We start from the raw sequence: 27812 nt of genomic DNA on the forward strand, positions 1-27812 counted from the left end.
TGGACAAATATTTTAGGTTCCCTATGGGAATCAACATCTACATCATTGTGCAGACTTGTCGCCAACTACAAACGTTCACCAAGAAAACAGTTCCTCACTCGACTTTGACCGGCTGGTGACAGCTATACTTCCTTGTTTCGAATTTCTCAACCTATCATCTCACGAATCATCCCGGAAATGTGCATGGTGCGGAGTGATCCAAGCTGACAAGGCATGGAGCCCTTGGCAAACAAACCAAGTTGGAATTTTCAAGAGGTGAAAGCCATTAGTGATGATTTTTTCTAGTACTTTGTCAGATGGTCGTGTATGCCTAGAGGTACGGGAAGATTTTATAAACTTCTTATTCACTGGAATTTAATGATATTTAAAAAAATTAAAATGTATTAGTTTTAAGCAGAATATCCTAACCCTATTCTGATCATTTTACCCCGTTATAGTTCACATTCCTAATACAGTTATACTAGGAGAAAGATAACTCGTGGCAACTATGACAATAAGTAGACAGAAATACTATGGCACTACAGCCCTTGAAGGGCCTTGGCTTACAAGCGACCGCTGCTCAGCCCGTAGGCCTGCAGATTACGAGGTGTAGTGTGGTCAGCACGACGAATCCTCTCGGTCGTTATTCTTGGATTTCTAGACCGTGACCGCTATCTCACCGTCAGATAGCTCCTCAATTCTAATCGCGTAGGCTGAGTGGACCTCAAACCAGCCCTCAGGCCCAAGTAAAAATCCCTGACCTGGCCGGGAATCAAGCCCGGGGCCTCCGGGTAAGAGGCAGGCACGCTACCCCTACACCACGGGGCCGGCAATAAGTAGACATAGTGAGGAAGAAAAAGACTATGATGAAACAGTGTTGGTAGACTGCGTAATTAGAGTAGCGGCGAAAAATATCCGAATAAAAAGTAGATTAATTGTTGTGTGTTGACAGTGTAGAAAATAGAACCATTTGTTGTTATGCTATTAAACAACGTATTTTCGAGAAATCCTTAGGCATGGAAATGCCATAATATACCGATATGTAGAATTTATTATTACTATTATTATTATTATTATTATTATTATTATTATTATTATTATTATTGTTGTTGTTGTACAATAATGTTATTGGCTTTCAAGTCCCACTAACTACTTTTACAGTTTTCTGAGTCGCCAAGGTTACGGAATTTAGTGCAGCAGGCGTTATTTTACGTGCCAGTAAATCTACCGACACGAGTCTGACGTAGGTCTACAGTATTAGAACACCTTCAAATACCACCGGACTGAGTTAGAATCGAACCTGCCAAGTTTGTTGTAGTAGTAGTAGTAGTAGTTAGTACTATGATGTCATTAAATTCTATTTTAATATTTATCTCTTATTTCTAGTGCAAACTATTGCCAGTACTAATAAGGATAAAACCAGGAACTGAATAACAATGATAATAATAAAATAATAATAATAATAATGGCTTTACATCCCACTATCTGCTTTTACGGTTTTCGAAGACGCCGAGGTGCCGCAATTTAGGCCCGCAGGAATTCCTTTAAGTGCCACCGACACGAGACTGACGTATTTGAGCACCTTCAAATACCACCAGACTGAGACAGGATTGAACCTGCCAAGTTGGGGTCAGAAGACCAGCGCCTCAACCGTCTGAGCCACTCAGCCTGGTGGGCATTGAATAAATCACAATTTTATTTACAAAAGTTCATAAGCAGTTAAATTTCATTTATTGGAGGAAAACAGTAGCATAAAATCAATTCACCTCACGTTCCTCTTTGTCATCTGACGTTTCGAGCATCGATGTCAATGAGAAAGGTAAGTAGATTATACGCGAACCACGGATTTCCTCTCAGTGGAGAAGCAACACCAGTTTTCGTTTTCTGAATTTTTTATGCTCTTGGTGGAAAGCTGAACGCATTTTTTAACTTTTGTTCAGTTCGCGGACACTGCAGTCATATTTTTCTGGGGGCCTTTTTAAAAACGTATGCTTTCTTTTCTACTGTTTTTATAATCACTCAATGTTACATTCCACAATTCCGGAGCATTGTGATAATCCCCAATTAAATTCGCAGTGTTTTCAATAGCCCACTTCATCTTGTCGCAGGGAAATTGTAGCACCGATCCACACAGTGCTGGATCCCGGGCGACACTGTTCGACAAGCGTATTTTTAAGGCATACGGCACTAGAGTGTTCGACAGATGGCAACATGTCTCATGCCACACAGCCGCACGCTACATGTCGTGCCGTGTTTCTTCAATTGAAAGTCGACTGCAACATGCTTCACTGTCGCATGCTCCATGTCGCCCAAATGTTGCCACAGTGAAATCCCGCCTTTAGTCAGTAGGCTTACTTGCCAGGGAGTACAGGCAAGGAGGCTTGCATTATAGTGAAAAGTCCCAACTCGACTAAGAACCACTTTCGACAACATAATTTGATTGCCAGCAGGCAAGGGGCCTGCCCTTAAAATAACAACCGTGCGATTTGATTGAAACTGTCTGTAAGCAACGGACCGTGCCATTGTAATGAGAAGTTCCTAAGTCGAGTGTGACTTGTGAGTTGGCAAGGGGACGTGTCATTATAATCTAAACTCCCGAACTCAACTGAGACTGACAGTAGGAAATGGGGCTGCCATTGTAACAAACTGGGACTAGAGATGCGATGTATGGTGACCTCGCTGTGGTGTTTCTCAAATGCTAAGAGCAATGAAATGTAATAAATTCCTATGTGTCTAGTTTTTTTTACTGCGAATTCCATATATAATGTAGAATTCCGTAGCGGAGCGCAGGTACATCGGGTAGTTCTCTATTTATTCTTGAAACTGATACTTAATTGAGATGTACTGGATTTTTGATCAATTTCCTGATACACATATTTGTCCATTCTGCTCTATTACAGTCTAGGGTATGATGTTAAATTATCTAGGTATTATGTAGGTGCCTGGAAAGTGATACTTGTAACTTAATCTTCAGCTTGTGTGTTAAACATCAGCTTGGATTCTGTTATTTTGCTGTTCAAACCTGTAAAAATTTTGTTGTCTTTGTTTTTGAAATCTTCTATTCTTAATTATACAACCTATTTTTGAATGTGTCTGTTGGTTTAGGCAGGCCTCACTCTTGTTTGTATTGCTCAGGTTGCACACCAGTAGTATGATAGCAGATTCTACCACCAAAGTGCTAAACACTGTCAGGTTGGGTGCCATTGTTGCTACTAATATGGTAAATACTGTATATTTTGTTTGCAGCTGGATACTGTGGAAACTCAAGAGAAGCTTGATGCTGAAATAACTGGTCCTAAGGCTATGAAACTTGGTGGAAAGAAACTTGGTGGGGCTGGACCTAGGGTCAAGAAGGCTCTTGCAATCGAAACTAAACCATCACCAAATGGCAGACGAATTGAACCAAAGTGTGATGCAGAGCTTTTGAAGAAATACGAGAAGGCAGAAAATGCCAAGGACAAAGTTAAAAAGGTAAGGAATGTTGTATCTCAAGAGGAATATTGCAAGTGCTAAAATAAATAGTGGATATGTACATAAAAATTCACCCCTCTCTTCGGTTTTTCTTGTGCTGTATTGGTGGAAACTTTGATGGGAATTAATGAAGTAGATTTGGTCTATAAATTAGCCAAATAGGGAGAGAAAACTTTCCGGAAATATATATTTTTGCAGTTAGGTTCTTTCATCAACATAACCAACCTGTTAACAACACAGTTCTAATGAACCTATCATGCAAGTTTCGAGATCTTTCATAATGTGATATTCCAATGTAGGTGAGCCATTAACATGTCATTAAAATAAAGTGTGTCACTTCGACTTTATGGGACTCGAACGAGCTAACCACGGTTTCAGACCTTTATGGACTTAAAGCCTTAACGATCGTAGCTGTCGTGGAGGGGGGGGGGTGTCTGGTACATGTGTATTATAAATGTATGAATATATTGTGAACAACTTTTCCTTCTTGTTACAATCTCTTCAAAATTATTGTACTAAACACAGAGCAATTATGAACATGAGGAGGAGCCAGATTTGCTCGCCCGTCCCGGCCGGCCATTGGAAATTGCGATGTTGCCTAGATAAATAAACAAATACACTGGCGAGCTGCTTTAGATATCTATAATTCTTTCCAGGCAGGAAAGTCATTAAAGATTCAATTGTTTTGCTGATGCTGTGTGAGAGCACTAAAAATATTGAAACTCTCTGTTCAAGCCCTGTGATTCTACGACTAGGCATTCGGTATATACCCTCTGCCCTTGAACACGGACAATTTTAACATCTGCTTCTCCCTCACGAGTGAGAAAGATAAGGTGCCTAAATATTTAGGTTTGCTGGGGAAGTTCATCTGGAGAAGCTCTAGGCGAAATACAAGCTAGGGTGACAATATTGCGGTATCAGGTCAGTGTGGTGGAAGTTTAAGGAGAGCTGTGAGCTCAGGTTTTGTATTCGTAATGTCTGTTCGCAAGCAGAGTAGCAGTTGTGCACTAGATAGTCGTACTACTCGTGAAGTTTTACACATTCAGACGAGAAGTATAATTTACAGCGTGTAAGGCTTTTTAAAGAAGCTTTCAAAGTACAAAGAAGTACGTGAGAACATAGTTTTTTCTCGGAACTGACGGCTCAAGCTTGCAGTGTATCAATTATTCTTTCCGAGGGCAGAAAGAATTGTCAGTAGGGAATAAGGTCACATTTAGATCACCAGGGAAACATCACTCAGATCAGAAATGTGCAACAAATTTGGAATATTTTGAAACGTTTGTCTTACGCCAACAATATTTTACTTTTATGATAATAGAGAATTTCCAATAGCTAAGAAATTGGGTGTTCTTAATGAAGGAGAAAATTAACTCTAAGGGCTGTATATCTTCCATATACACGTTATTGACCCAGACTAAAATTTTTGTATACAGTGGATACTGTTATGGATCTCTGGTGATGACAGGCCTTTCTTCTATGTGAATAAAACCTGGACTAATCAGAACTACTCCAGGAAGGACACATGGCAATATTCATCCGGAAGAGGGTCCTGCGATTACCCGTAGGAAATGGAGACAGGCTGATCTTATGTCGTGTAGGGTTTGCGAAAACCGGCTTTGTACGTGTCAGTGAATGGGTTTTTCTTTCCCGTCCTGGCAGCAAGGATTCAGATTATCATTCGGAAATGAATGCTGACTCATTTAAAGACTGGTTTCTTCAGTGCTTGCCAAATTACTTGGAAGAGGGATCAATCATAAGGGATAAGTAAGAGACGAATTGCTGAACATTAACTCTCCTAAATCAGATATACAATAGAAGTCAGTTATAGCGAGAATCCATAACAGCGAAAAAGTTACTCGTTATAACGGATTGTTGTTATATCCGACTTTTGTATAAAAGTAGGAAAAACCCCCATATACATTAAAATCTGTCTGAAACGGCAATCAGTTCGTTCAAAAGTTGGATTTCTGCACACGATATGTACACTACGGCTTACTTGTATATTATTTTTCGAAATCCGATACTACGTGAAAGTGTATGTTTAATTTCATTCTGAAAAAAAATATATAGTACTGTATTTCCGTATGAACCACACTGTCTCCTTCAAAAAATTTAAATCGGGCTTCAAAAGTACTTTAAAATCATATGCAGGTGTGCCAAGTCTCCCGATCGCCGGGTCCGATCTCCCGTTTTTCAGAGCAATATCCGTAGTTTTCATATTATTTTGAACTACCGCGGATTTCCTCGTTCTATCAATATATGGCTGAGTATGGCTGGTCGATAGTAGTTCTATTAATGATACCGGAGGGCAGTACGGGGCATGGTGACTAGTCATGTGCTGCTCTTTGGTCTATAATACAGTCGTTCTCTTTGCAAGCGAGTAACATTCTCTTTGGAGTAACCTAACCTTAGAAGTAGCATGCCATAGTCGTTCTACCTGGGGCAAGACGTGCAGAAGTGCTCGTGTTGTGCCTTAATATTTGTTTTGGCCAAAATGTCAAAAAAGAAATATGATGCAGTGTTTAAAAGTGCTTATAGGGAAAAGTTTCCGTGTGAGTGAATTCAAAAAGGAACCAACGTTCACATTCTGTGCTATATGTAGGTGTGATTTTTCAGTTACACATGGCGGAAAATGCATATGCAAACGAAAAAACATAAGGAGAGTGTCCAGTGTGTAGAAAGAAACCAGAAACTGAACTTTTCATGTAAATCCTGTGACGAATGCCGAGGCGTTATTTACGTCATTTATAGTAGAACATAACCTGCCTGTAAATTGTGCCGATCACGCGGGACCTTTGTTTCGCAAAATGTTTCCTGATTCGGAAATTGCTAAACGATACGGGTGTGCTAGAACGAAAACAGCGGCTATCATTACAGAAATGTGCATGGAAGAAAGGGCGAAAATTGAATCACATTTGCAGGTGAATGCATTTTCTGTTGATACTTAAGGTAGCAAAGTGACTTGAAGATATATCCCATTGTTGTAACATTTTTTAGACCTGAACTCAATGAAATTCAGAATTGTCTACTCTCTGTGCCTAATTTAGAAGGGGATGCTACTGGAGCTAACATTGCCAATCTTTTGCTCTCACCTTTTCGGGAATTCTGCATTCCATTACAAAACTGCCTAGCTCTTGGTGCTGATAATGCTCCAGTAATGGTAGGATTAAAGAATGGTGTGGCAGGATGTTTGAAGCGGGAAAATAGTAACATAATCATCGTAGGCTGCTGAGAAGGGTGTGGCATGCTTGCCCGTAAATGTAGAAGAAAGTATAATTGATATATTTTATTATCTGGAAAGGAGTGCAAAGAGGAAAGAAAAGTTCAGAGAATTTCAGACTTTACACAACACAGAGATCAGGAAAATACTGAAGCATGTGCCTACTCGATGGTTATCACTAAGAAGGTGTTTAGATAGGATTTTGCTTCAGTGGGACCCTTTGGTTACATTATTCAGGAAAGAAATTGTGAGTAAGGATTCTCAGATGGGAACTTTGAAGACTTACAAAATTCCTAAGGACAGTTTAAGTGCAGGTGTGTCTTGTTTGTCAGAAAACGTTAAGGATTGTCATAACATTTCACCACACTCCTCAGTTAAAAAGAAAACCCAGTTATCAGTTTCACTAAAAAAATTAAACTACTTATGACACTAAGAACCATGCATTGTCACGTGAAGAACGACTTTTCATGTTCCTTTCATCAAACTTACATAAATCTTTTTGCCTTTTTCTCTCAAGTTTTATGGATATCTTTGAGAATCCAAATGTAGCTCTTCAGTCAAATATGCTGCACATCCATTTATTGAGGTCAGTTTTGGAGGAACTATTGAAGAATGTGATGGCAAGGTTTGTGAAACCGGGCGTTATTAAAAGATCCTCCTCTCTCCTTGATGTAGATTATCATACTCCAGCAAATCAAAGAGATGATTGAGATCTGATGATAGGGAACTGTGCGTTTGTTTAGTGAACACCTTGAAATCCGAGGAAAAGTGCATATTCTATAAGTCTGTTAGAAAGTGTTTCTCTTCATCGTTTGACTACATGGTGCACAAATTTCCATTCAAAGATGTTTTAATTAATGCAGAAGTTCAAATATTTCTGATATAAGTAAGGCATTTTCTAGCCTTGGATTTTTCATTAACAAGTGTCCGAACATTTTGACTAGTGACACGGAACATTTGCATAAAGAAACTGATATTCTGCACTCCTAGTTCTGTAACTTTCAGCTCGAAGAAACAGACCTGGCAAAATGGAGAATTGATGTTCAATGGGCATTGGTAGGTCAGATGAAATCAGCTGATGGTGTACTTAAATATGACACTCTCTAAGGTGATTTTATCAATTCCACATAGCAATGCAGAATGTGAAAGGATTTTTAGGAGTCACAAAGACAAAAACACAGTTCAGATCCTTGCTGTCTGAACAAACTTTGGAGAAGCGTTTAACTTTGAAATCAGTTCAGCAAGGCAAGTGCTTTGAGCAAAAATTTAGTTCCGAGTTTCTGAAGAGGGCTAAGTCAGCTACTGGTGTGTTGAACAACAACTTGTCGTAACGTGATCCCCATGTTGAAGGATGAGAAGTCACATGTTCCTACAGTTCAGGTATGTCCAGAATTTAGTATTCACATGTAAATGATGAAAAATATATATATGGGCAAATAGAATTGTTAATGTATTGAATTATAAATGAATTTGTACATATTCTGCCATCAGTGATGTGTCGCAGTACGTCGCGATTCGCTGCGAAATTTCTCCTGATTTTCCACTTTTGTATGAATGCCTTTGTTGTACAGTAGGCCTACGCATTTTTAGACTATTTTTAGTCACCAAACATTAACTTTCGTCAAGCCGTATTTTATTTCGGCTGCAGAATAATTCTTTATTTCTGCGGGTTTAAGGACCATTAACTTAAAATTAACATAATACCGAATAGAGCCCGTTGAAAATTTGGCGGCAATACCTATGCTATGCGTCTCTACTATACGACGATCCATCAGGAAATTATTTTGCTGTCTATAAAACTGTTACTTTTGCTCAGCATCAGATATAACCGGCTACCACTACAGTCACGTCTCGCTTGCCGGGTTCAGCCAAATTCAGCGGCTAGCGATGTATAGGCCTAATCGCGGACGTTGAAAGTCAATGAGCGAGTTTATTGCACCACGGTATGGCCATTCCACCCTTGCGTTTTTCGTGCACATACCTCACAATTTCATCTTCGACTTCTTTAAAGCGTCCTTGTTGCAGACCACTGAATGCATTTTTTTTGTACAGTAGGCCTACGCAATTTTGTTTTTTAGCTCTTTGTCTTCACGCTAACGCTAAATATTGGCTTTAGTTAGCCCTACGCCGTATTTTCTTGCGGCTCCACAATTATTCTACATTTACGAGTTGTTTATACAGGTAACCATTAACTTAAAATTGGCATCATAATATCGACTAGAACCCATTTGAAAATTTGCCGGCAATACCTTCTCCACGTATCTTTACGACTATCCATCGTGAAAATATTCGTGCTGTCTATTAAGACTTAATTTTATTGAGCGTTAAATACCTACAATAGACGCGTTATAACTCTGCCACTGAGTAGCCATGGCCTTTCTAAGAATTTGAAGGCTCGCATGTTTTGATGCCATTCTGCAGATCTGAGAAACGTTTTTGTAGAAGCTAATAGAAAGCCATACACTCTACACTATTTCCTGAGATCCAGTGACGTTGCAGGCACTGTACAACCGGTTGTCGTGGCTAGCGATGTAGGCTATGGCTATAGTAAGGAGGCAGTCGTTTATTGTCAATGAGTTTGTGCGTGTGTGAAAAGAAGCAGCGTGGTTACTACGGTAGTTGCCAGTGGTATACATTAACTTCTGTTAGGCCAGGAATGCAAGACAACCCTTTGAGTTTTGGCATGAGATTCTGAGAAAGAAAATCTTGGATTCGAAGAAATACGGTATCACTCCAGAGGTTTCTGTGGCAAACACTTCAGTTCTCTTATTCAAACAGCATCACCTATGCAAACTTAACCGTACTATACGTATGATGAAAATACACTTCAAACGCCAGTAAAGAAATTATAACCTTCTCGCTATAAATTTTCATAATAGCCTTTCCGTAATTTAACCATACGCGAGAAAATCTAAACTAACGTCTGAAATCAATTGAGCACTCTGCCATATCTCGAGGTGTATCCCATTCGTACTTAATTGCAGTATTTAGCCTCAAAATTAAGCGGTCGTTTAGTCAGCCTTAATTTTTAACGAGTTAACATTCGTTATCGGACACATTATTTATGCATTTATTATGAAAATACGGAACAGCAGTTGACGGGTAATACTAATCGACTCCGATATCGCCTTCGAATGTCGACAAGAGAACTCGCTAGTACACATAGTGAGGAAACAATGCCGAAGGTAATCGATCGCATGCAATATCATCGCTGGGGTGCATAAATATCGGTAACGGAAAAAATCGTGTGAACTTAATTGCTCGTAATAACAGATGCGTCAGTGATAGGGCTCTCGCTGTAACCGAAGGACGTTATACAGGTCAATATAGGAATTTTGAAGGGACAGAAAACAATCGTCGCTATAGTGGAGTTCTCGTTATATGCCGTACTCGTTATAGCGGACTTCTACTGTACAACAGTGGCTGCAGGAACACATTTCCAACAGATACAAAGGTGGAGTTACTAGCCCATGTCATGCCTATAAAACAGATCAGATTGTGTTGGAATTGGGACACTGACTTATCTGTTTGATCTCATTGTCGATATAATCCAGTTGGAATGATATGGGCTAAAGTGAATGATGAAGTGGTAAAGTTAACAAATAAATTTTGACTTGCAAACGGGAAACAATTTGCACACAAAGCTCTCGATAGTGTTACGATCAAAGACTGGCAGACGGTGTGTGGTTGTTCATGCTAAAAAAAACTGCAGGAGGAGGATCTTTACAAAGAATTGCCAAGAGTCAACACAATTCGGGACCTTGCAATAAATCTTAGGGACAGTAATTGTTACTCCGACATGAGTGATGAGGAAGGAGGATGAAGTCGTCCTAGCAGTTCCACTGTAGAGAGTTTCAAGTTTTCAGTCGATAATTGTAAATTTGAGGGGGAATTTGTGGAGTATTTTAAATCTTATTTCTACCCTGAATTAGGCAGTGAAAAAAAATTTTTTTCTAGAAACATATAACCATTTTTTCCTCCTGTTGCATTTAAATAAACAGTGGATTATGCAAATCTTTAATGAATTCCTCCTAGTAGGTTTTCAGTGATATGTGATGAGTCTTCAGTGGTGTAAATTGACTTGATTGATATGTCTGTAAAGGAATTTTTTTTTCTTTCCAGAGCAGAAAGAAAAAGGGAGAGATCGATGGAGATGATAAGGATGAAATCGACCAGATGGGTGAGGGTCAGACGAAAAGCTTAAAGGATCGTCTGGGAAAATCTCCTGAAGACATTGAGAAGAAACAAGCATCGAAACGAAAGGGTACATTTCATTTTTGTTTAAGGATTTTGATACTAGTTCTGTTAATATGTAATTTTTATACTTTTTATCTTATGCTTTCTAATATGGTGCTAGATTTGCGTATAAGTTTAGTAATACCGCTCTGAAAGTCTGGCCAAAACTGGTTAGGATATTTTTGTGGGGACCGAAAAAAATGACTGAAAGAGGGAACATGCTAAAATATAAAAAACAATTATGCTCTAAAATTGAAGGTTAGGTTTGAACGTAAAAATAACTACGATGAAAACAAAGAAACAAGTGTTTACAATTATAATTAATGAAATAAAGGAATAATACAGGGTAAAACATCAAGAAAAAAAAGTTCTTAGAAATGCGAACTATACATGTTGCTTATAACTATGTTTAAAGTTGTCTTAGGAAAGGGCAACATCCAGGCGATTTGCACACGTTTCATGTGTGGATTAGCATCCACTTTCTCAATAAACTTTGATTTTTCGTCATCTTTCTTCTCCATAACTGAATGTCCTGCAAACCACTATGCTTAAGTACGGTAGGCCTAATTTATGTATGTTCTGACACAATTCACTTACGAAAGTAAAATTAAGCTCAAATACGTCACACGAGCTACTGATGCGCGATCCACAAAAACACGCCCACATCAAAGATTGGCTTGAGACTGACGCGGATAGCTGCCTGCAGCTGTAGGCTGATCCGCTAGGTCTGTGAAATTAAGTTCTCTACCAAAACCAGGCCAATTGTTGCCGGCATTTCGTGCACGCAACGTGGGCGGGAATGCTAATTAAAAGTTTTTATGGTGGGATTTATGAACGTCTTAAAGAATGACGTACTAACCAGGGAAGTGCGATAGAGGGGGGCAACTTAACCAGTTTTGACTATATAGTGTATGAGGTAAACATGTATTAAACTGGAAGATTAACTTAACGTGACTTCTGTCTGATGGTAGTGTTGTTATACTGTTCTGTATTTGTAGTCATCCTAGCCTGATAGTGGAGAGAGAACAACAAAGTGCGTTTCTTAGTTAATGTACGGTTCTATGTATTCAGTGCAGTACATTCCTCTGGAATAGAAAGTAATCAGTAATTTCTTGCGCTGGACTGGGTAGTTCAAATGGTAAATCGTTCAAGTTGGGCAGGTTTATTCCTGACTCAGTCTGGTGTTATTTCAAGGTGCTCCGATATGTTGACCTCTTGTCAATAGAGTTACAGGCATGTTAAGGAACTCCTGTGAGACAAATTCCGGCAACTCAGTATATCCTAAAACCGTAAGAAAGTTGTTAGTGAGACGTAAAACCAATAACATTATTATTACTAATTCGACTTATTTTATTTTTCATATTTATTTATTTATTTATTTATTTATTTATTTATTTATTTATTTATTTATTTATTTATTTATTTATTTATTTATTTATATTTTTCAGTTTTGAAGCAGACCAAATTGAACTTCAAAGGTAAGGACTCTCCTAAGAAGAAAGGAAAAGGCAGAAAACGCAAGGACTCGGATGATTCTTCAAGTGGTGAAATGACATCGGATGAAGAGTTCTCGCCTACGCAGATCAGACCAGCAGATGTTGTCCCACAAAGAACAACAGCGCGGAGATCAGCAGGTATTTGCTTTGGACTAAAGGAGCTTGACATTTACTCTTGAGGTTTAAGAGTTCTTAGGTTTAGAGATGCCATGCTGTTGTTTGGCTCATCAATCCACAGACTGGTTTGATGCAGCCCTCCATCCATCCTATCCTGTGCTAACTTTATTTCTACATAACTACTATATCCTACATCTAATCTGATCTGTTCGTCATACCATATTTACGCAAATAATCCTCGCATTTTTTGGAAACTTGCGGCACGAAATTGCAGTGCGGGTTTTATTTGTGTCAAGGTTGGCAACGCCCTTGAAACATCGTGGGTTATCGAGCTTTCCTATGGCGAGGGGAGGAAGTCTTTTGCTTCCGTCTGCCTTGCAACCCAGTACAGTGACCCCATCACCTTTTAAAAAGCCTGTATGGGCTAGGCATTTAAAAAAAAATCAATGCAGTTTCATTGGCATTGACAATATTGTTTGTTGCGTACGGACTGATTACGTTCCGGAAGACGCATTCTATCGTGACAAGGAGAAATTTTGAATTTAAATTACTCTGTAAAATACTATTCTTTAAAATGTAAAGGCAGTTTAAGTCTGACTTGTTTTCTGTTTAAATATGACATATGGGGGCTGTTTTCTTCCATCTGCTGTTACACAAAAAGCATAACTGTACACCCAATATCGAAATTTTCCGGCTAATATAATGTCCAATAATGCACCATTTATATTGGTATTATAAATTTACTCATTCAGGCAAATATTTCAGATTCCGTATGGGAATCAACATCTTATCATCTGACGGCCAGGCAGGCATCAAATTTTGGTAACGAGACAATGGGTGATATGAATAAAAATGAGATGTAACTCGGAGACAAGTCTCAAAGGAGGATTGAGACGGAAGTCACTTGCGAGGCAGAACTCATCATGTATATGAATAAAGTTTGTTTCTCGCTAACAAGACTTGTCTCCTTCAGCTTGAGACGAGTCTCGCTCACTGGCTGTGGTATCTGTCAGCTGACGAGTGAATTAACAATTTATTGGAGAGCTACAAAGAGTGGTTTTGTTGGAACAGATGAAAGTGTTAGATTTACAAGCGAAAAAGATTGAAAAGCGACAGCGTGTTCTCGAAAAAACAGAAGAACTCATTTCAGTGCAAAAACAGGTTTTGCAACTGCAAATGGAAAATCTTCGACATGAAAGGGAGAAAAGAGCAGAACAAACAAGTACAACCGAAATGGAACATCCACAGATATTTTTTTCATTTAGAATAGTTCTTGACAGCCTTTTCTTCTTCAGTTGTGTTTCACTTGGGAGCCTATTCTGCAAACTATACCTTTCGTATTAATCAATATTCAATAATCACTACAGTTATTATTTCAATTCTTTCTAGCCTTACGTAGACGTAGTGGCTCGTACACTTGGTATACTTGGACCCCAGCTTGGGAACGACTGATTCATGGTTTCTCTTTTTTGTAAGTTCCCTTCAAGATATTGTGTAAGAAGTTACATTGTATTTATCATCACATTTAGGATCCACATTCAAATGCATAATTTCTGCGGTTATTGAATGTCATGATGCAGATGTTGATTCCCATAGGGAACCTAAAATATTTGTCCTGAATGAGTAAATTTATAATACCAATATAATGGTCCGTTATTGGACATTATAAATTTTCCAGCTAACTCATTCTTGGTTGCCTGCGTTTCGCCCTCGTGTGCTAAGTTAGGCTCGTCAGTTGGGACTTAGCACACCACCCAAGACGCAAGGCTAGTGCATACCGTGGAGGCCACTGCATAGGCTATTTGAAGCCACCAGCAGTGCCAATGCACTATGAGAGCTATGTCTCATTTCCAAAAATAGATGCCTGCCTGGCCATCAAATGATGCAGATGTTGATTCCCATAGGGAACCTATTTATAATGTCCAATAACGGACCATTATATTGGTATTATAAATTTACTCATTCAGGACAAATTTTAGGTTCCCTATGGGAATCAACATCTGCATCATTTGATGGCCAGGCAAATGAGACATAGCTCTCATAGTGCATTGGCACTGCTGGTGGCTTCAAATAGCCTATGCAGTGGCCTCCACGGTATGCACTAGCCTTGCGTCTTGGGTGGTGTGCTAAGTCCCAACTGACGAGCCTAACTTAGCACACGAGGGCGAAACGCAGGCAACCAAGAATGAGTTAGCTGGAAAATTTATAATGTCCAATAACAGACCATTATATTGGTATTATTGAATGTCACTCAAACACTTTTTAAACACGCTTCGTATTTCATTATTCACGAATATGAAGAGTTTATTGATCATACCTGTGCATAGCTAGGGGTGTTTCTGCATATGATGTACTTTTTTCTACAATTGTTTTATGTCGCACCGACACAGATAGGTCTTACGGCGACGATGGGATAGGTTTAGGAGTGGGATGGAAGCGACCGTGGCCTTACTTAAGGTACAGTCCCAGCATTTTCCTGGTGTGAAAACGGGAAACCACGGAAAACGATATTCAGGGTTGCCGACAGTGGGGCTTGAATCCACTACCTACCGGATGTAAACTCACAGCCGCGCGCCCCTAACCGCACAGCCAACTCACCTGGTATGTGGTATACAACCAGTACCTATATACTGTTGCATAAACTGTCTAAATTTCAAACTTTCAAAACATAGAAATAATACAAAATGCTATCCATATTCATAAACGAATATAACTAACAAGGGAGTTGATTGATTTGGACCGGACAAATTGCAATGAAACTTAGTAACATGCTGAGCTAAGATATCCGGAACTCAATGGTGATGACCGTTCTGCCGTGAAATAATATTGACGAGGAAAATATTCTGTTCATGTTGTCAAAATCTAATTTTCACTCTAAAGCGCACTGTTTAATGTAACGTTAAAATAGAACTATCAGTGCATTTCTACAGTGCATACGCGAGGTCAATACAGCTGCAAACCACCCAGCTGTTCTTTAGCAATTAATTATAACAATGTCATTGATTTTATGACAAAGTGAATATCAGCAATAAATTTAAGACAGGTGGATTGACAGTTCGTCGAAGTTTCATCGAAATCTGTCTGATCCAAACCAAATGCTTCCCTTGTAGTATTCGGCGCAAGTGAGATTTTGGTGCGATGGTTGAGGAAGAGCAGCAAATCATTGGCCGAATAATGTCATTATGTGAATCAGTTAAATGTTGTGAAACAAGTTACAGCATATTTTTCTCAAGGGCACGAGCCGGTGGTTGAAACTTTTAAATAAAGTTAGAAACAGTGCAATCGAAAAAGGCATGGGCAGGGAATTTTACGGCACTTCAAGTAAGTATAAATGGGATAGCTTACACGAGGACCAAAGATACTTGCACATTCATTCAGTACCATATGGCCTACATGTGATAGAGAGCGATAATTTTCAGGCTTGAAGAAATATCCTTCCAGATATCAAAATGTGAATAATAATAATAATAATAATAATAATAATAATAATAAAAATAATAGGTAATAATTTCGTGTGGCATTTTCTAGCCTGGTACAGCCCTTGTAAGGCAGACCCTCCGAGAGGATGGGTGTCATCTGCCGTGTTATTGTAGTGGAGGATAGTGTTGTATGCGAGTTGCAGGAATGTTGAGGATTTAAAGTTAAAATCTCTGACCCGACCGCGAATCGAACCCGGGGGCCCCTGAACCGATGAGTACTACGCTGACCATTCAGCTAAGGAGCAGGACAAAGTGAATAATGAAAGCCTTGAATAATTTTAAGTTATATCTTAAACATAGCTAGCCAATGTTTTGTTTTGGTCTGTTCCGTGATTGTGAATTAGTTTTATTTATAAAATGTTAGTCATATTTTGTGAATAGAAAAATTTCAACGTACAGAAAAAATCACTGATGTGGAATAGATTAAGAACAATTAAATTAATTTAATAATTACGTAAAAAAAATTCAGATTTGTATGTTGTTTGATTTTGCATATTTCTGGTTTGATTTTGAACACTTTAGATGTTATCTTCTTCTTCTTCTTCTTCTTCTTCTTCTTAATCTGTTTACCTTCCAGGGTCGGTTTTTTCCCTCGGACTCAGCGAGGGATCCCACCTCTACCGCCTCAAGGGCAGTGTCCTGGAGTTTCCGACTTTGGATCGGGGGATACAACTGGTGAGAATGACCAGTACCTCACCCAGGCTGCCTCACCTGCTATGCTGAACAGGGGCCTTGTGGAGGGATGGGAAGATTGGATGGGACAGGCAAGGAAGAGGGAAGGAAGCGGCCGTGGCCTGAAGTTAGGTACCATTCCGGCATTTGCCTGGAGGGGAAGTGGGAAACCACGGAAAACCACTTCCAGGATGGCTGAGATGGGAATCGAACCAATCTCTACTCAATTGACCTCCCGAGGCTGAGTTGACCCTGTTCCAATCCTCGTACCACTTGTTAAATTTCGTGGCAGAGTCGGGAATCGAACCCGGACCTCCGGGGGTGGCAGCTAATCACGCTAACCACTACACCACAGAGGCGGACTTTTAGACTTTATGATGCATGTAAATCCTATCGCTAATGGCTATCATCATCATCATCTTTATCATTATTGTTATATGAATTTCTCGTGTATTGGCTCCAGAAAATGTTGTGCTAACCATTCCACATTTTCTTTCCGGAAACAGTAGTGATCTTTATAATCATGTTTGAGAGAATCTCTTCGTACTGTATACATTTTTCTTCTCCGTTGTAAAACCATCATAAACTCCGCCATCACATTTTCAGCTTTATTCTATCGCCTTGAGTCACCTTCTGGGCAGTCTCAAGAAATTCTGAGATCATTCTCCATTCAGAGAGACTAAGCTCCAGTTTATTCATATACATTTGGAGATGTGTCTCCGAGAGAATCCGCTAACGAGCTGTGTCAAGGAGCAAAGGTCACTGCTGAGACATCGCTTTTTTATTCATATACATTTGAGACATGTCTTAATATTTATGAGACAAGAGTTACGTCTCCGGTTTATTCATATCACCCAATGTCTCTCATAGTGCATTGGCACTGCCTGTGGCTCCAAGTAGCCTACACAGTGGTCTCCACAGTATGCATTAGCCAGCGTCTTGGTAGGTGTGCTAGGTACCACTGATGAGCCCAACCTAGCACAGGAGGGCGAAACGCTGGCAACCAGGAATGAGTTAGCCGGAAAATTTATAATGTCAAATAACGAACCATTTATATTGGTATTGTCTCCTTTTCACGAGAAGAAAAAATAAAGTTCTTATGACTCGACCCTCGTGTATATTTGTCATGCCCATTACCCTGTAACATTCAGCATACAAATATATACGTCGTGCCCCTTTAAGAGGTTAATTGCATCAGTAACGGATCTTAGAATATTTTGTGACACGGCAAGGGTTGGCATTTCTGAAGAACGAGTTGGCGGTTAATTCGAAATCACGTAATTTGAAGTCCGATTTTTGCATTCCAGCGACTTTGAATTTTCGACTTTGAGGTTTTCCTTTGTCGCAAAACAATCATCCACGTTCACCGGTGTCTATTTAAAGCGTTTACTTTGCATGAAAAGAATTATCCTTCACCGGTCGTGTTAATTTCCGCATAAAAATAAAGACTGCGTGTGAAAAGCGTTTCAGACGTGGAGTGATGGATTTCTACGTACTCCAGGAGAGGATTTTATACTCTGCATGGCCTTACTTCCAAATTGAAGATTCGCAAAACAAATTAGCATCGCCTTTCCTCTGTTACTAGCGCGGTACGCCCCTGAGAACAGCTGATGCAATACGACCACGATAAACAGCCCTACTAAAATGTAATACTGTGCTCAGGAAAACGATTGAATATGGATTCAGAGCAAGTTCACAAAAATTACTTACTAACATCATCTGACATTAACAAGAGAATAAGGTGGAAGTCGAATAACGTTATGTCCATGACATCTTGCAATTTTGTTCACGACATATACGGAAAATTGTAGCTTGTTTTCGTTCACAAGCCGCAACAGTTCACCTTTCTTCATGTCGTCCCGCACAGGAATGATGTGCTTCCTTAACCACTCAGCAAGAATAGACTTCTTTGCTGCCATTGCCGGATCTTTGTCCTGAATTACGGAATGGTAGGGAGTGTTGTCCATTATTTTCGTACAATTTCCAGACAGGCTATTCATTAACGTTTTTTCAAACCAGTTCTGAAAATTAACACTATTCATCTCCTCGTGGTAATCGCCCATCTTCTTAGACCTCAGTACATATAAACAGTTAGGTTCAAATATGTTTGCAGACCGGGCATGTGGTACAATAATTCTTCCCTTTCCAATGGGCACTGCCATTGTACCTTCCACAGAATCATCTGTCCAGCGTTTTCCTATGGTATGGTTTGCATTAATCCATGTTCCATCTAATCGCACAATCAAATCAAAAATTTTCTTAATATCCCTTTAAAAACCGACAGCACCACATCATAATATCGCTTCCCTCCATTAATACTCGCCGGCCAGTTAATTTCTTGTAACGGAATCCCAGTTACTTTACCACAGCAATCAGTGAAGTCTTCCTTCCATTAAATAGTTCGTTTTCCCTCAGAGACTTACGTAGTTTCGCAAGAGTAGGGTGGTCTTTTCTGCGGTAGTAGTCATAAATATGCCGACAAAAGGCATCTTTGTGGAAACTGTCCAAGTTCGTCACTAGTTTGATGCGATTCCTTTTCTTACCCGGTGTTCCTCAGCGTGGTATTTCTCCTTTGCAACTGCCACTACTGTGTATTTACTTTGGTAGCGTCGGCAGTTCTCTGTATGGCTTGTGCTAAAGGAAGCAATGTAGCACCGTTCTGGTTTTCTTTCTCAAAGTACTCGTGCATGTTGGACACAACTTCACGGGCCTGGTTTCTCAAGGGCGTGCCTTGTCCCACACCTCTAGATTTCTTCCCATTTGACTTTCCCGAACTGTACTGAGACATGGTAAATACGACAAATTAAGTACGCTGATACACGGGCGTTGGTAAAACTACAGCTATTTTATACTCTGAATAATTAAACCTATATTGTACTAACTTACCCTATTCTAAACTGTAAACTATGCTATACTGTACTATACATACATACATACATACATACATACATATATACATACATTATCATTATAGACTGTTATGCCTTTCAGCGTTCAGTCTGCAAGCCTCTGTGAATGTACTAAACGTCGCCTCAATCCTCGATTTGCAACTAGTGTTGTGGCCTTATTTAGTTCTATACCTCTTATCTTTAAATCGTTAAAAACCAAGTCTAACCATCGTCGTCTTGGTCTACCTCTACTTCTCTTACCCTCCATAGCAGAGTCCATTATTCTCCTAGGTAACCTATCCTCCTCCATCGCCTCACATGTCCCCTCCATCGAGTTCATTCCTAAATTAGCCTTTAATCTCCTCATTCCGAGTGCCATCCTGCCATTGTTCCCACCTGTTTGTACCAGCAATCATTCTTGCTACTTTCATGTCTGTTACTTCTAACTTATGAATAAGATATCCCGAGTCCACCCAGCTTTCGCTCCCGTAAAGCAAAGTTGGTCTGAAAACAGACTGATGTAAAGATAGTTTCATCTGGGAGCTGACTTCCTTCTTACAGAATACTGGTGATCGCAACTGCGAGCTCACTGCATTAGCTTTACGACACCTTGATTCAATCTCACTTACTATATTACTATCCTGGGAGAACACACAACCTAAATACTTGAAATTATCGACCTGTTCTAGCTTTGTATCACCAATCTGACATTCAATTCTGTTGAATTTCTTACCTACTGACATCAGTTTAGTCTTCGAGAGGCTAATGTTCATACCATACTCATTGCACCTATTTTAAAGTTCCAAGATATTAGACTGCAGGCTTTCGGCACAGTCTGCCATTAAGACCAAGTTGTCAGCATAGGCCAAACTGCTTACTACATTTCCACCTAACTGAAACCCTCCCTGCTACTTAATACCTTTCAGCAGATGATCCATGTAAACTATGAACAGCAAAGGTGAAAGTTTACAGCCTTGTCTAACCTCTGTAAGTACTCTGAACCAAGAACTCATTCTACCATCAATTCTCACTGAAGCCCAATTGTCAACTTAAATGCCTTTGATTGATTTTAATAATCTACCTTTAATTCTATAGTCCCCCGATATGGCGAACATCTTTTCCCTCGGTACCCTGTCTTATGCTTTCTCTAGATCTACGAAACATATACACAACTGCCTATTACTCTCGTTGCATTTTTCAGTTACCTGGTGCATACTGGAAATCTGATCCTGACAGCCTCTCTGTGGTCTGAAACCACACTGGGTTTCATCCAACTTCCTCTCAACAACTGATCGCACCCTCCCTTCCAAGATGCCAGTGAATACTTTGCCTGGTATACTAATCAATGAGATATCTCGATAGTTGTTGCAATCCTTCATGTTCCCTTGCTTATAGATAGGTGCAATTACTGCTTTTGTCCAATCTGAAGGTACCTTACCAACACACCATGCTACCAAGCTCGATAGCTGCAGTCACTTAAGTGCGGCCAGTATCCAGTAATCGGGAGATCGTGGGTTCGAGCCCCACTGCCGGCAACCCTGAAGATGGTTTCCGTGGTTTCCCATTTTCACACCAGGCAAATGCCGGGGCTGTACCTTAATTAAGGCCACGGCCGCTTCCTTCCAATTCCTAGGCCTTTCCTATCCCATCGTCGCCGTAAGACTTATCTGTGTCGGTGCGACGTAAAGCAAATAGCAAAAAAAAAAAAAAAAAAAACCACTCCATGCTAATCTTACTACTGTATGAAGCCATTTCATCCCTGCCTTCCCACTATACTTCACCATTTCAGGTCTAATTTCATCTATTCCTGCTGCTTTATGAAAATGGAGTGTATTTACCATCCTTTCCACTTCCTCAAGCATAATTTCACCATCATTTTCCTCGTCCCCAGGAGCTTGGCTGTTCACAACACCACCAGGAGGATTTCCTTTTACATTGAGATGATGTTCAAAATATTCCCTCCACCTCTCCAGTGATTCCCTGGGATCAATTATGAGTTCACCTGAATCACTCAAAACACTGTTCATTTCCTTTTTCCCTCCCTTCCTAAGATTCTTTATTACTGTCCAGAAAGGTTTCCCTGCTGCTTGACCTAGCCTTTCCAGGTTGTTACCAAAATCTTCCCATGACTTCTTTCTTGGATTCAGAAACCATTTGTTTCGCTCTGTTTCTTTCATCTACGTACAAATCCCTGTCTACCTCGGCCCTTGTTTGGAGCCATTTCTGATAAGCCTTCTTTTTACGTTTACAAGCTGCTCTCACTTCATCATTCCACCAAGATGTTTTCCTTTTCCCATCTTTACACACAATTGTTCGTAGGCACTCCCTTGCTACTATAGCATCCCTGTATGCCACCCATTCACTTTCTATATCCTGAACCTGCTTACTGTCTACTGTTGGAAACTTCTCACTAATCATATCCATGTACTTCTGTCTAGTTTCCTCGTCCTGGATTCTACCCTTATTCGTTTGCAGACAGATTTCACTTTCTCTACCCTAGGTCTAGAGATACTTAGTTCACTACAGATCAGATAGTGGTCTGTATCATTGAAAAATCCGCAGGAAACTCTTATATTCCTAACAGATTTCCTGAATTCGAAGTCCGTTAAGATATAGTCTATTATGGATCTGTTACCCCTAGCCTCCCATGTGTAGCGGTGAATAGCCTTATGCTTGAAGAATGTATTCGTAACAGCTAAACCCATACTAACACAGAAGTCCAGCAATCGCTTCCCATTCTCATTAGCTTCCATATCTTCCCCACATTTACCAATCACCCTTTCGTATCCTTCAGTTCTATTCCCAACTCTTGCATTGAAATCGCCCATTAGCACCGTTCTATCCTTGCTGTTGACCCTGACCACGATATCACTCAATGCTTCGTAAAACTTGTCAACTTCATCCTCTTCTGCACCCTCACATGGTGAATACACGGACACAGTTCTAGTCCTTATTCCTCCAACTGTCAAATCTACCCACATCATTCACTCATTTACGTGCCTAACAGAAACTATGTTGCGTGCAATGGTATTCCTGATAAAGAGCCCTACCCCAGACTCGAATATCACTTACTCCCAGCACATCCAAATGCATCCTCTTTTTTGACTCAGCCAGTTCTACTTTCTTTCTTCCATAAGCCCCATTAATATTGATAGGTCACCCATCGAATTCCATTTCGTTCGCCAAGTTGTTTCCAAGGAGTCCCTCGCCTGTCAAATGGGAGTGGAACTCCTTTACTCCCATAGGTCCGAGGCTTACTTAAAATGTTCTGAGCTCGGTAAATTCATGAAGCGGGATGCTACCCTACTTGCACATAGTCCAAGTGAGGATCTCTCCTCTAACGGGTTTTGGACTACCGGTGAATTGTATAATCCTAGCCGCCTGAGCACAAGGAGGGCCATGGCTCAGAATATGTCCGAGATGCCCACTCCCATTCCATAGCAACTGGTATCCTGACTCTCGGGACCACTTAATAGGCCACTCAGCCATTGCCCATGGTTCACGAACTAGGGCGTGACTACAGTATCCCACAAACATGAACCATGCTATACAAGAGAGATAAAGACTAACATGAAAAACACACTAATTATTGAAGGAAAATGCAAAAGATCACGAACCGTACCAAATACCATACACGCTGAGCGTGATAGGTTAACCACGTGGTGAATTTAAGTATTAGACTTGGCAACTAGGTTTCAACATCGTTCTCTGCCAATATAAATCGATATGAATGGCAGCTTGGGATTGGTTGGATGTTTATGCTTTAGCGCATAACCACCAGACAGAGCCAAAATGTCGATTTAGAAATAGAACCTTGCGGAGTATAGTGATGGAAGAGACGACCGAATCTTTCGATCTATAGGGAATCGAGCTTATTGAAAGTTCAGATTAATGAAGTACCTGGGCCTACTTGCTAATTTTCATAGCAAATATTTTATAGCAGTGGTAATATATTTTTATCATCTCGAATATGTTCCGTAAATTTACACGTTCATGTTTGTGTTAAGACCACGTGGATGTCGCCGAGTTATATGAAATATTTGTTGATGACCATGTTACCCTTTCGATGAAAGGAATTTTAGTTTCTTTCATTTTTTTCAAAATGGGCCTTCCTAAAATTAGGGTGCGGGGATTATTTGCGTAAATACGGTATTCATACCTTCATCTACCCCTCTCCTTATCGTATACACTTGCCTCAGAAACCAATTAGACAGGTTTTGGGTATCTTAGAGTGTGTCCTCTCTCTCTCTATGTGTCTCAAATTTTGCCAAATCATTCCCCTCTCACCAATTTGATTCAGTATCCCTTCATTCATGATTCGATCTACCAATTTCACCGTCAGCATTCTGCTGTAACAGCACATTTCAGCTTGCTCATTCTGGCTTTTTTCATTCTTGGAGAACCAGGAGTGTTCCAGTACATTGGTTGCCATTTTGTTTCATGATCATATTTGAGAGATCCATGTTTAGTTACTTCCGTTTCCTTTTGTATATCTGGTTGCTGTAGGACGTGCTGCAAGATGTTTAATCAAATTGTTTTCCTTTTGTTCTAGAATTAATTTTCTAGAAACTAGCTTCACACTTTTCTCTTATTCAATTTGTTACGCAAAATTTCTCTTACAGTTTCTTAATCAATATTCACCATATCTGCTATCATTCTGATCTGTGTGCACAATTTCACAAATTTTCTGGATGTTGGATCAGATATGATTGAATGATACGATTGTTTTCCACCTCTCCCTGACCCTCACTAAAGTTTATTTGCCACTCAAACTTGTGCACAAGACATAGAATCCCTGTACATATTCTTCATTGAGTTAAAGCACTCTTTTTGACAAAGTCCTCAAGAGGAAATAACTTGCATTTTATTCCTGTAACTTCTACGTTAGTAACCTCCTCTACACCCGTAGAAGGCAGAAGAGCTGTCCCGTTTATTAATATCACACCTTGTGTGTTCCAGTTTCACATGACCACATTTCTAAAAATAAACCACAAACCTACTACGCTGGCGTAGCAGGGGGAGAGGTGATATTCCCACGTGGCGCGTCCCGGGTGGCGGATAGGGGGGTCCTAACCGGCTTGCCGGCGGACTTGATGGAAATAAAATACCTCTCGTGGGTGGGGAACGCAGACAAATAATACACCCACGGTATCCCCTGCCTGTCGTGAGAGGCGACTAAAAGGGGCGACCAAGGATGATTGAATTAGAACGATGAAACTATTTTTGATTCGTACCATCACACGGGGAACACCATGGGTCGCCTTTACTTGCGAGTAGTACCACTCTGTTAGTTACTGAATAGTTTTGTGATTCGTAGCACTCAAGCGGGGTTCAGTGTGGGTTTCCTGTACCCGTGAGTCGTACCCATGTGAGCAACACCACGGGTCTGGACGTTGCCTGTGAGTTGTACCACTGTATGAGCGACACAGTGTGTTTGCGTTGCGATTGATTAGTACCCACTATGTGAGGAACACCACGGAATGCCGGCGCCCGTGATTAGTACACCTAGGTGAGGAACCTCATTGGTTTGCGTTGGCTATGCGTGGCGCCATTTTGTGAGAAACACCATAGGTCTGCGTTACCTTTACGATGTACAATACTTGTGAGTAGTACCTTAATGTTTGGAACACCGTGAGTTTACGCTACCTTTTATTAGTACCACAGCTTGAGAAATACCATGGTTCTACTTTACTCGGGACATGTACCATTTCTGGGGGGCCTTAGTCCTGGATTTTGGACCCCTTTAGACATCAAGAATCCTCGATTCAGGATTGTGCTTCATGAGTGGGACCTTGGTCAGTAATGAATTATCTATGATCTTTTTTGAGTTGGATCCACTCGTTTTTTGTTGGGTTTTTCTTTTTGCTTCATATCGATCCATTCCTTCATGACGATTTTTTTATTTTGGTCAGTGGATGATTTTGAATTTTTTGTTATTTCATTTCGTACCTTTAGGGGCCGATGACCTCGATGTTAGGCCCTTTTAACTAACAAGCATCATCATCATCTAAAAATAAAATAGGATATCAGACAAGTCTTGCGTATGCAAGCAAAGGTAGCAGATGCCCAAAGCTGTTCTGGTTACCAGCTTCAAAGATGAAGGATTAGCTCACCTATCAGACTCATTTTAAGGGTTACAATTTGTTCGCATCATCTTATTACTGCTTTTCTACTCTATTTGCATTCGGAGTGTTTTGTTGTTTACGATGTTGTAAGTGGTCCTGATCACTGGGTTGTCCTGGTACTTGTCCTTCTTTTTACTTTTGTATTTGTAGTTCATTCAAAATTGTATATATTACATTTGTGTGTTTTTTAATGTGTAGAGCATGTTAGTGAAGGTTGAAATACTCTCAAAAGTGTGTGTAGATGAAATCAAAGCTTGAAGCATTGCAAAATTCTGTGAACACTCTGTGGTGAATAGGACACCTTAGAATTAATGTATATATGTTTCAGCTGCTAAGGTGAAGTTCAACTATGGTGATTCTGATGAGAGCAACTCAGATGAAGAGCTGGAGTTGTATGACAATGACATGGAAGAGGGCAATGAGGGACCTGTGACGGATGCGGCTCTTAATGATGCGTAAGTTTTCATTCAACCCCTCATGATTTACTCTGATGTGTGTTTGTATCATTTAATTCTTAATACTGTTGTACGTAGTACGATTGTAAGACCCATGCGGTTTTCATTCCAACTATCATATCCTGTGTAGAATATCTGCGTGCTATGGGTGGTGCAGTTAGAAATGGTGTTACAACAGATAATGAGCTATCTCACTTCTGAAAGACCTATGAAACATTGCCCATGGCTTATGACTAGGTTCTGGTATATTAAGGCAGATATTTTGCCAGACCTGCAGTCTAGGATTAGCGAGCCTATCTCTGGCCCTAAGGTCCGAGCTTTGATTCCTGGCCATGTTGGGGATTTCTATCTGGATCCAAGGGCTGTTCAAGGTCCACTCAGCCTATAGGATAAGAGTTGAACAGCTGTCTGACAGCGAGATAGCAGCTCCACTGGGGGGGGGGCAAACAAAATTAGATGAGCTGATTTCAAATAGAGGTAAAGTGCATTCTGCAGTATACAGTGGAACGTTGATCATCCGTTCCTGGAAACAACGTTTTCCTGGATTCGTCATCATCATTTCCCTTTATCCAGCTATAGTCGGGCAGGGGCGAAAATGGTTCCTCTCCACTCTCTTCGGTCTTTCCTCCACTCCTCCTCCAACACTGTGTTGGTTTCTTTCTATAATACCGCGTTGGATTGTGTGTGTCATTCCATCTCAATTGTGGTCGTCCACGGCCTCTCCTTCCTTGCATTTGCATTTCCATCACCTTTTTTGGCATTCCTTCATCACTCATTCGCTCTATGTGCCCAAACCATCTTAGTTGGCTCATCTCTGTTCTATCATTCATTTTTTTCTCTCCAATTTCTTCCAGGATTTTCTCATTACTTATTTTGTCTCTTCTGCGTCCAAGTTTCTGCTCTGTAAGTTGTTATGGGTACGGTACGTAATACATCTTGTACATAGTTTTCTTTGCTTCCATTGGCACATTTTTGTCCCATAACAGGTTTCTCACACTATGATAGAAACAGCTTCCAGCGTGAATCATCTTACTAATCTCAGCATCCAGTCAGGCATTCTCCATTAATTCACTCCCTAGGTATTTGAACATCTCCACTACTTCCAGGGGCTTGTCTGCAAGTCTAATCTGACCTTTCCCTTCTTTCTCCTCTCTAGTTTTAACAAGACTTTTACTCTTTTCTACACTTATTTTCAATTCACATTCTCTGATCTTCCCATTCAGCACATCCAACTGTTCTTGAACCTTCATGTCCTCTTCTTCCCTAATCACCATATAATCTGCAAATAAAATGTTCATTTCTCTTCCTCCATATTTTGCTTTTGCTGTTCTCATGATGTCATCCATTACTATTGTAAACAGGATTGGCGACACAACGCTTCCCTGTCTAAGCGCAATAGTGATTTTGAGCCAACTTGTGTTTGCATGCAACAGCATCATTTCTTGTACAATGCCATGATCATTTTTATTAATCCCTGTCCAATTCCTTTTTGCACCAGACTGTCTCACACTTTAGTCGTGGGAACACTGTCATATGCCTTTTCAATGTCAATGAATGTCACCAGGGAACGGATTTATATGTAAATACATCTCTTTAGGAAGCTAAGATTAATTATATTTTGCATTATCTTTACGAATCATGATGTGTGGAGTTGAAAAATGGAGCATTCATTTT

General features: G+C 40.1%; 1 protein-coding gene across 3 annotated transcripts in view; it reads left to right on the top strand.

Moving 5' to 3' along the window:
- The window catches only part of Top2 (topoisomerase 2), a 326551-nt gene that overhangs the window by 254919 nt on the left and 43820 nt on the right, over positions 1 to 27812 (top strand). For all 3 annotated transcript variants that reach the window (XM_067136112.2, XM_067136110.2, XM_068225185.1), the window contains 4 exons: positions 3226 to 3450; positions 10793 to 10934; positions 12355 to 12540; positions 26012 to 26138. In XM_067136112.2, coding sequence (XP_066992213.2) covers positions 3226 to 3450; positions 10793 to 10934; positions 12355 to 12540; positions 26012 to 26138 — 680 coding nt within the window. The remainder of the gene's footprint in view (positions 1 to 3225; positions 3451 to 10792; positions 10935 to 12354; positions 12541 to 26011; positions 26139 to 27812) is intronic.

This window comes from Anabrus simplex, chromosome 1, assembly GCF_040414725.1.
Source record: "Anabrus simplex isolate iqAnaSimp1 chromosome 1, ASM4041472v1, whole genome shotgun sequence".
Taxonomy (NCBI): Eukaryota; Metazoa; Arthropoda; class Insecta; order Orthoptera; family Tettigoniidae; genus Anabrus; species Anabrus simplex.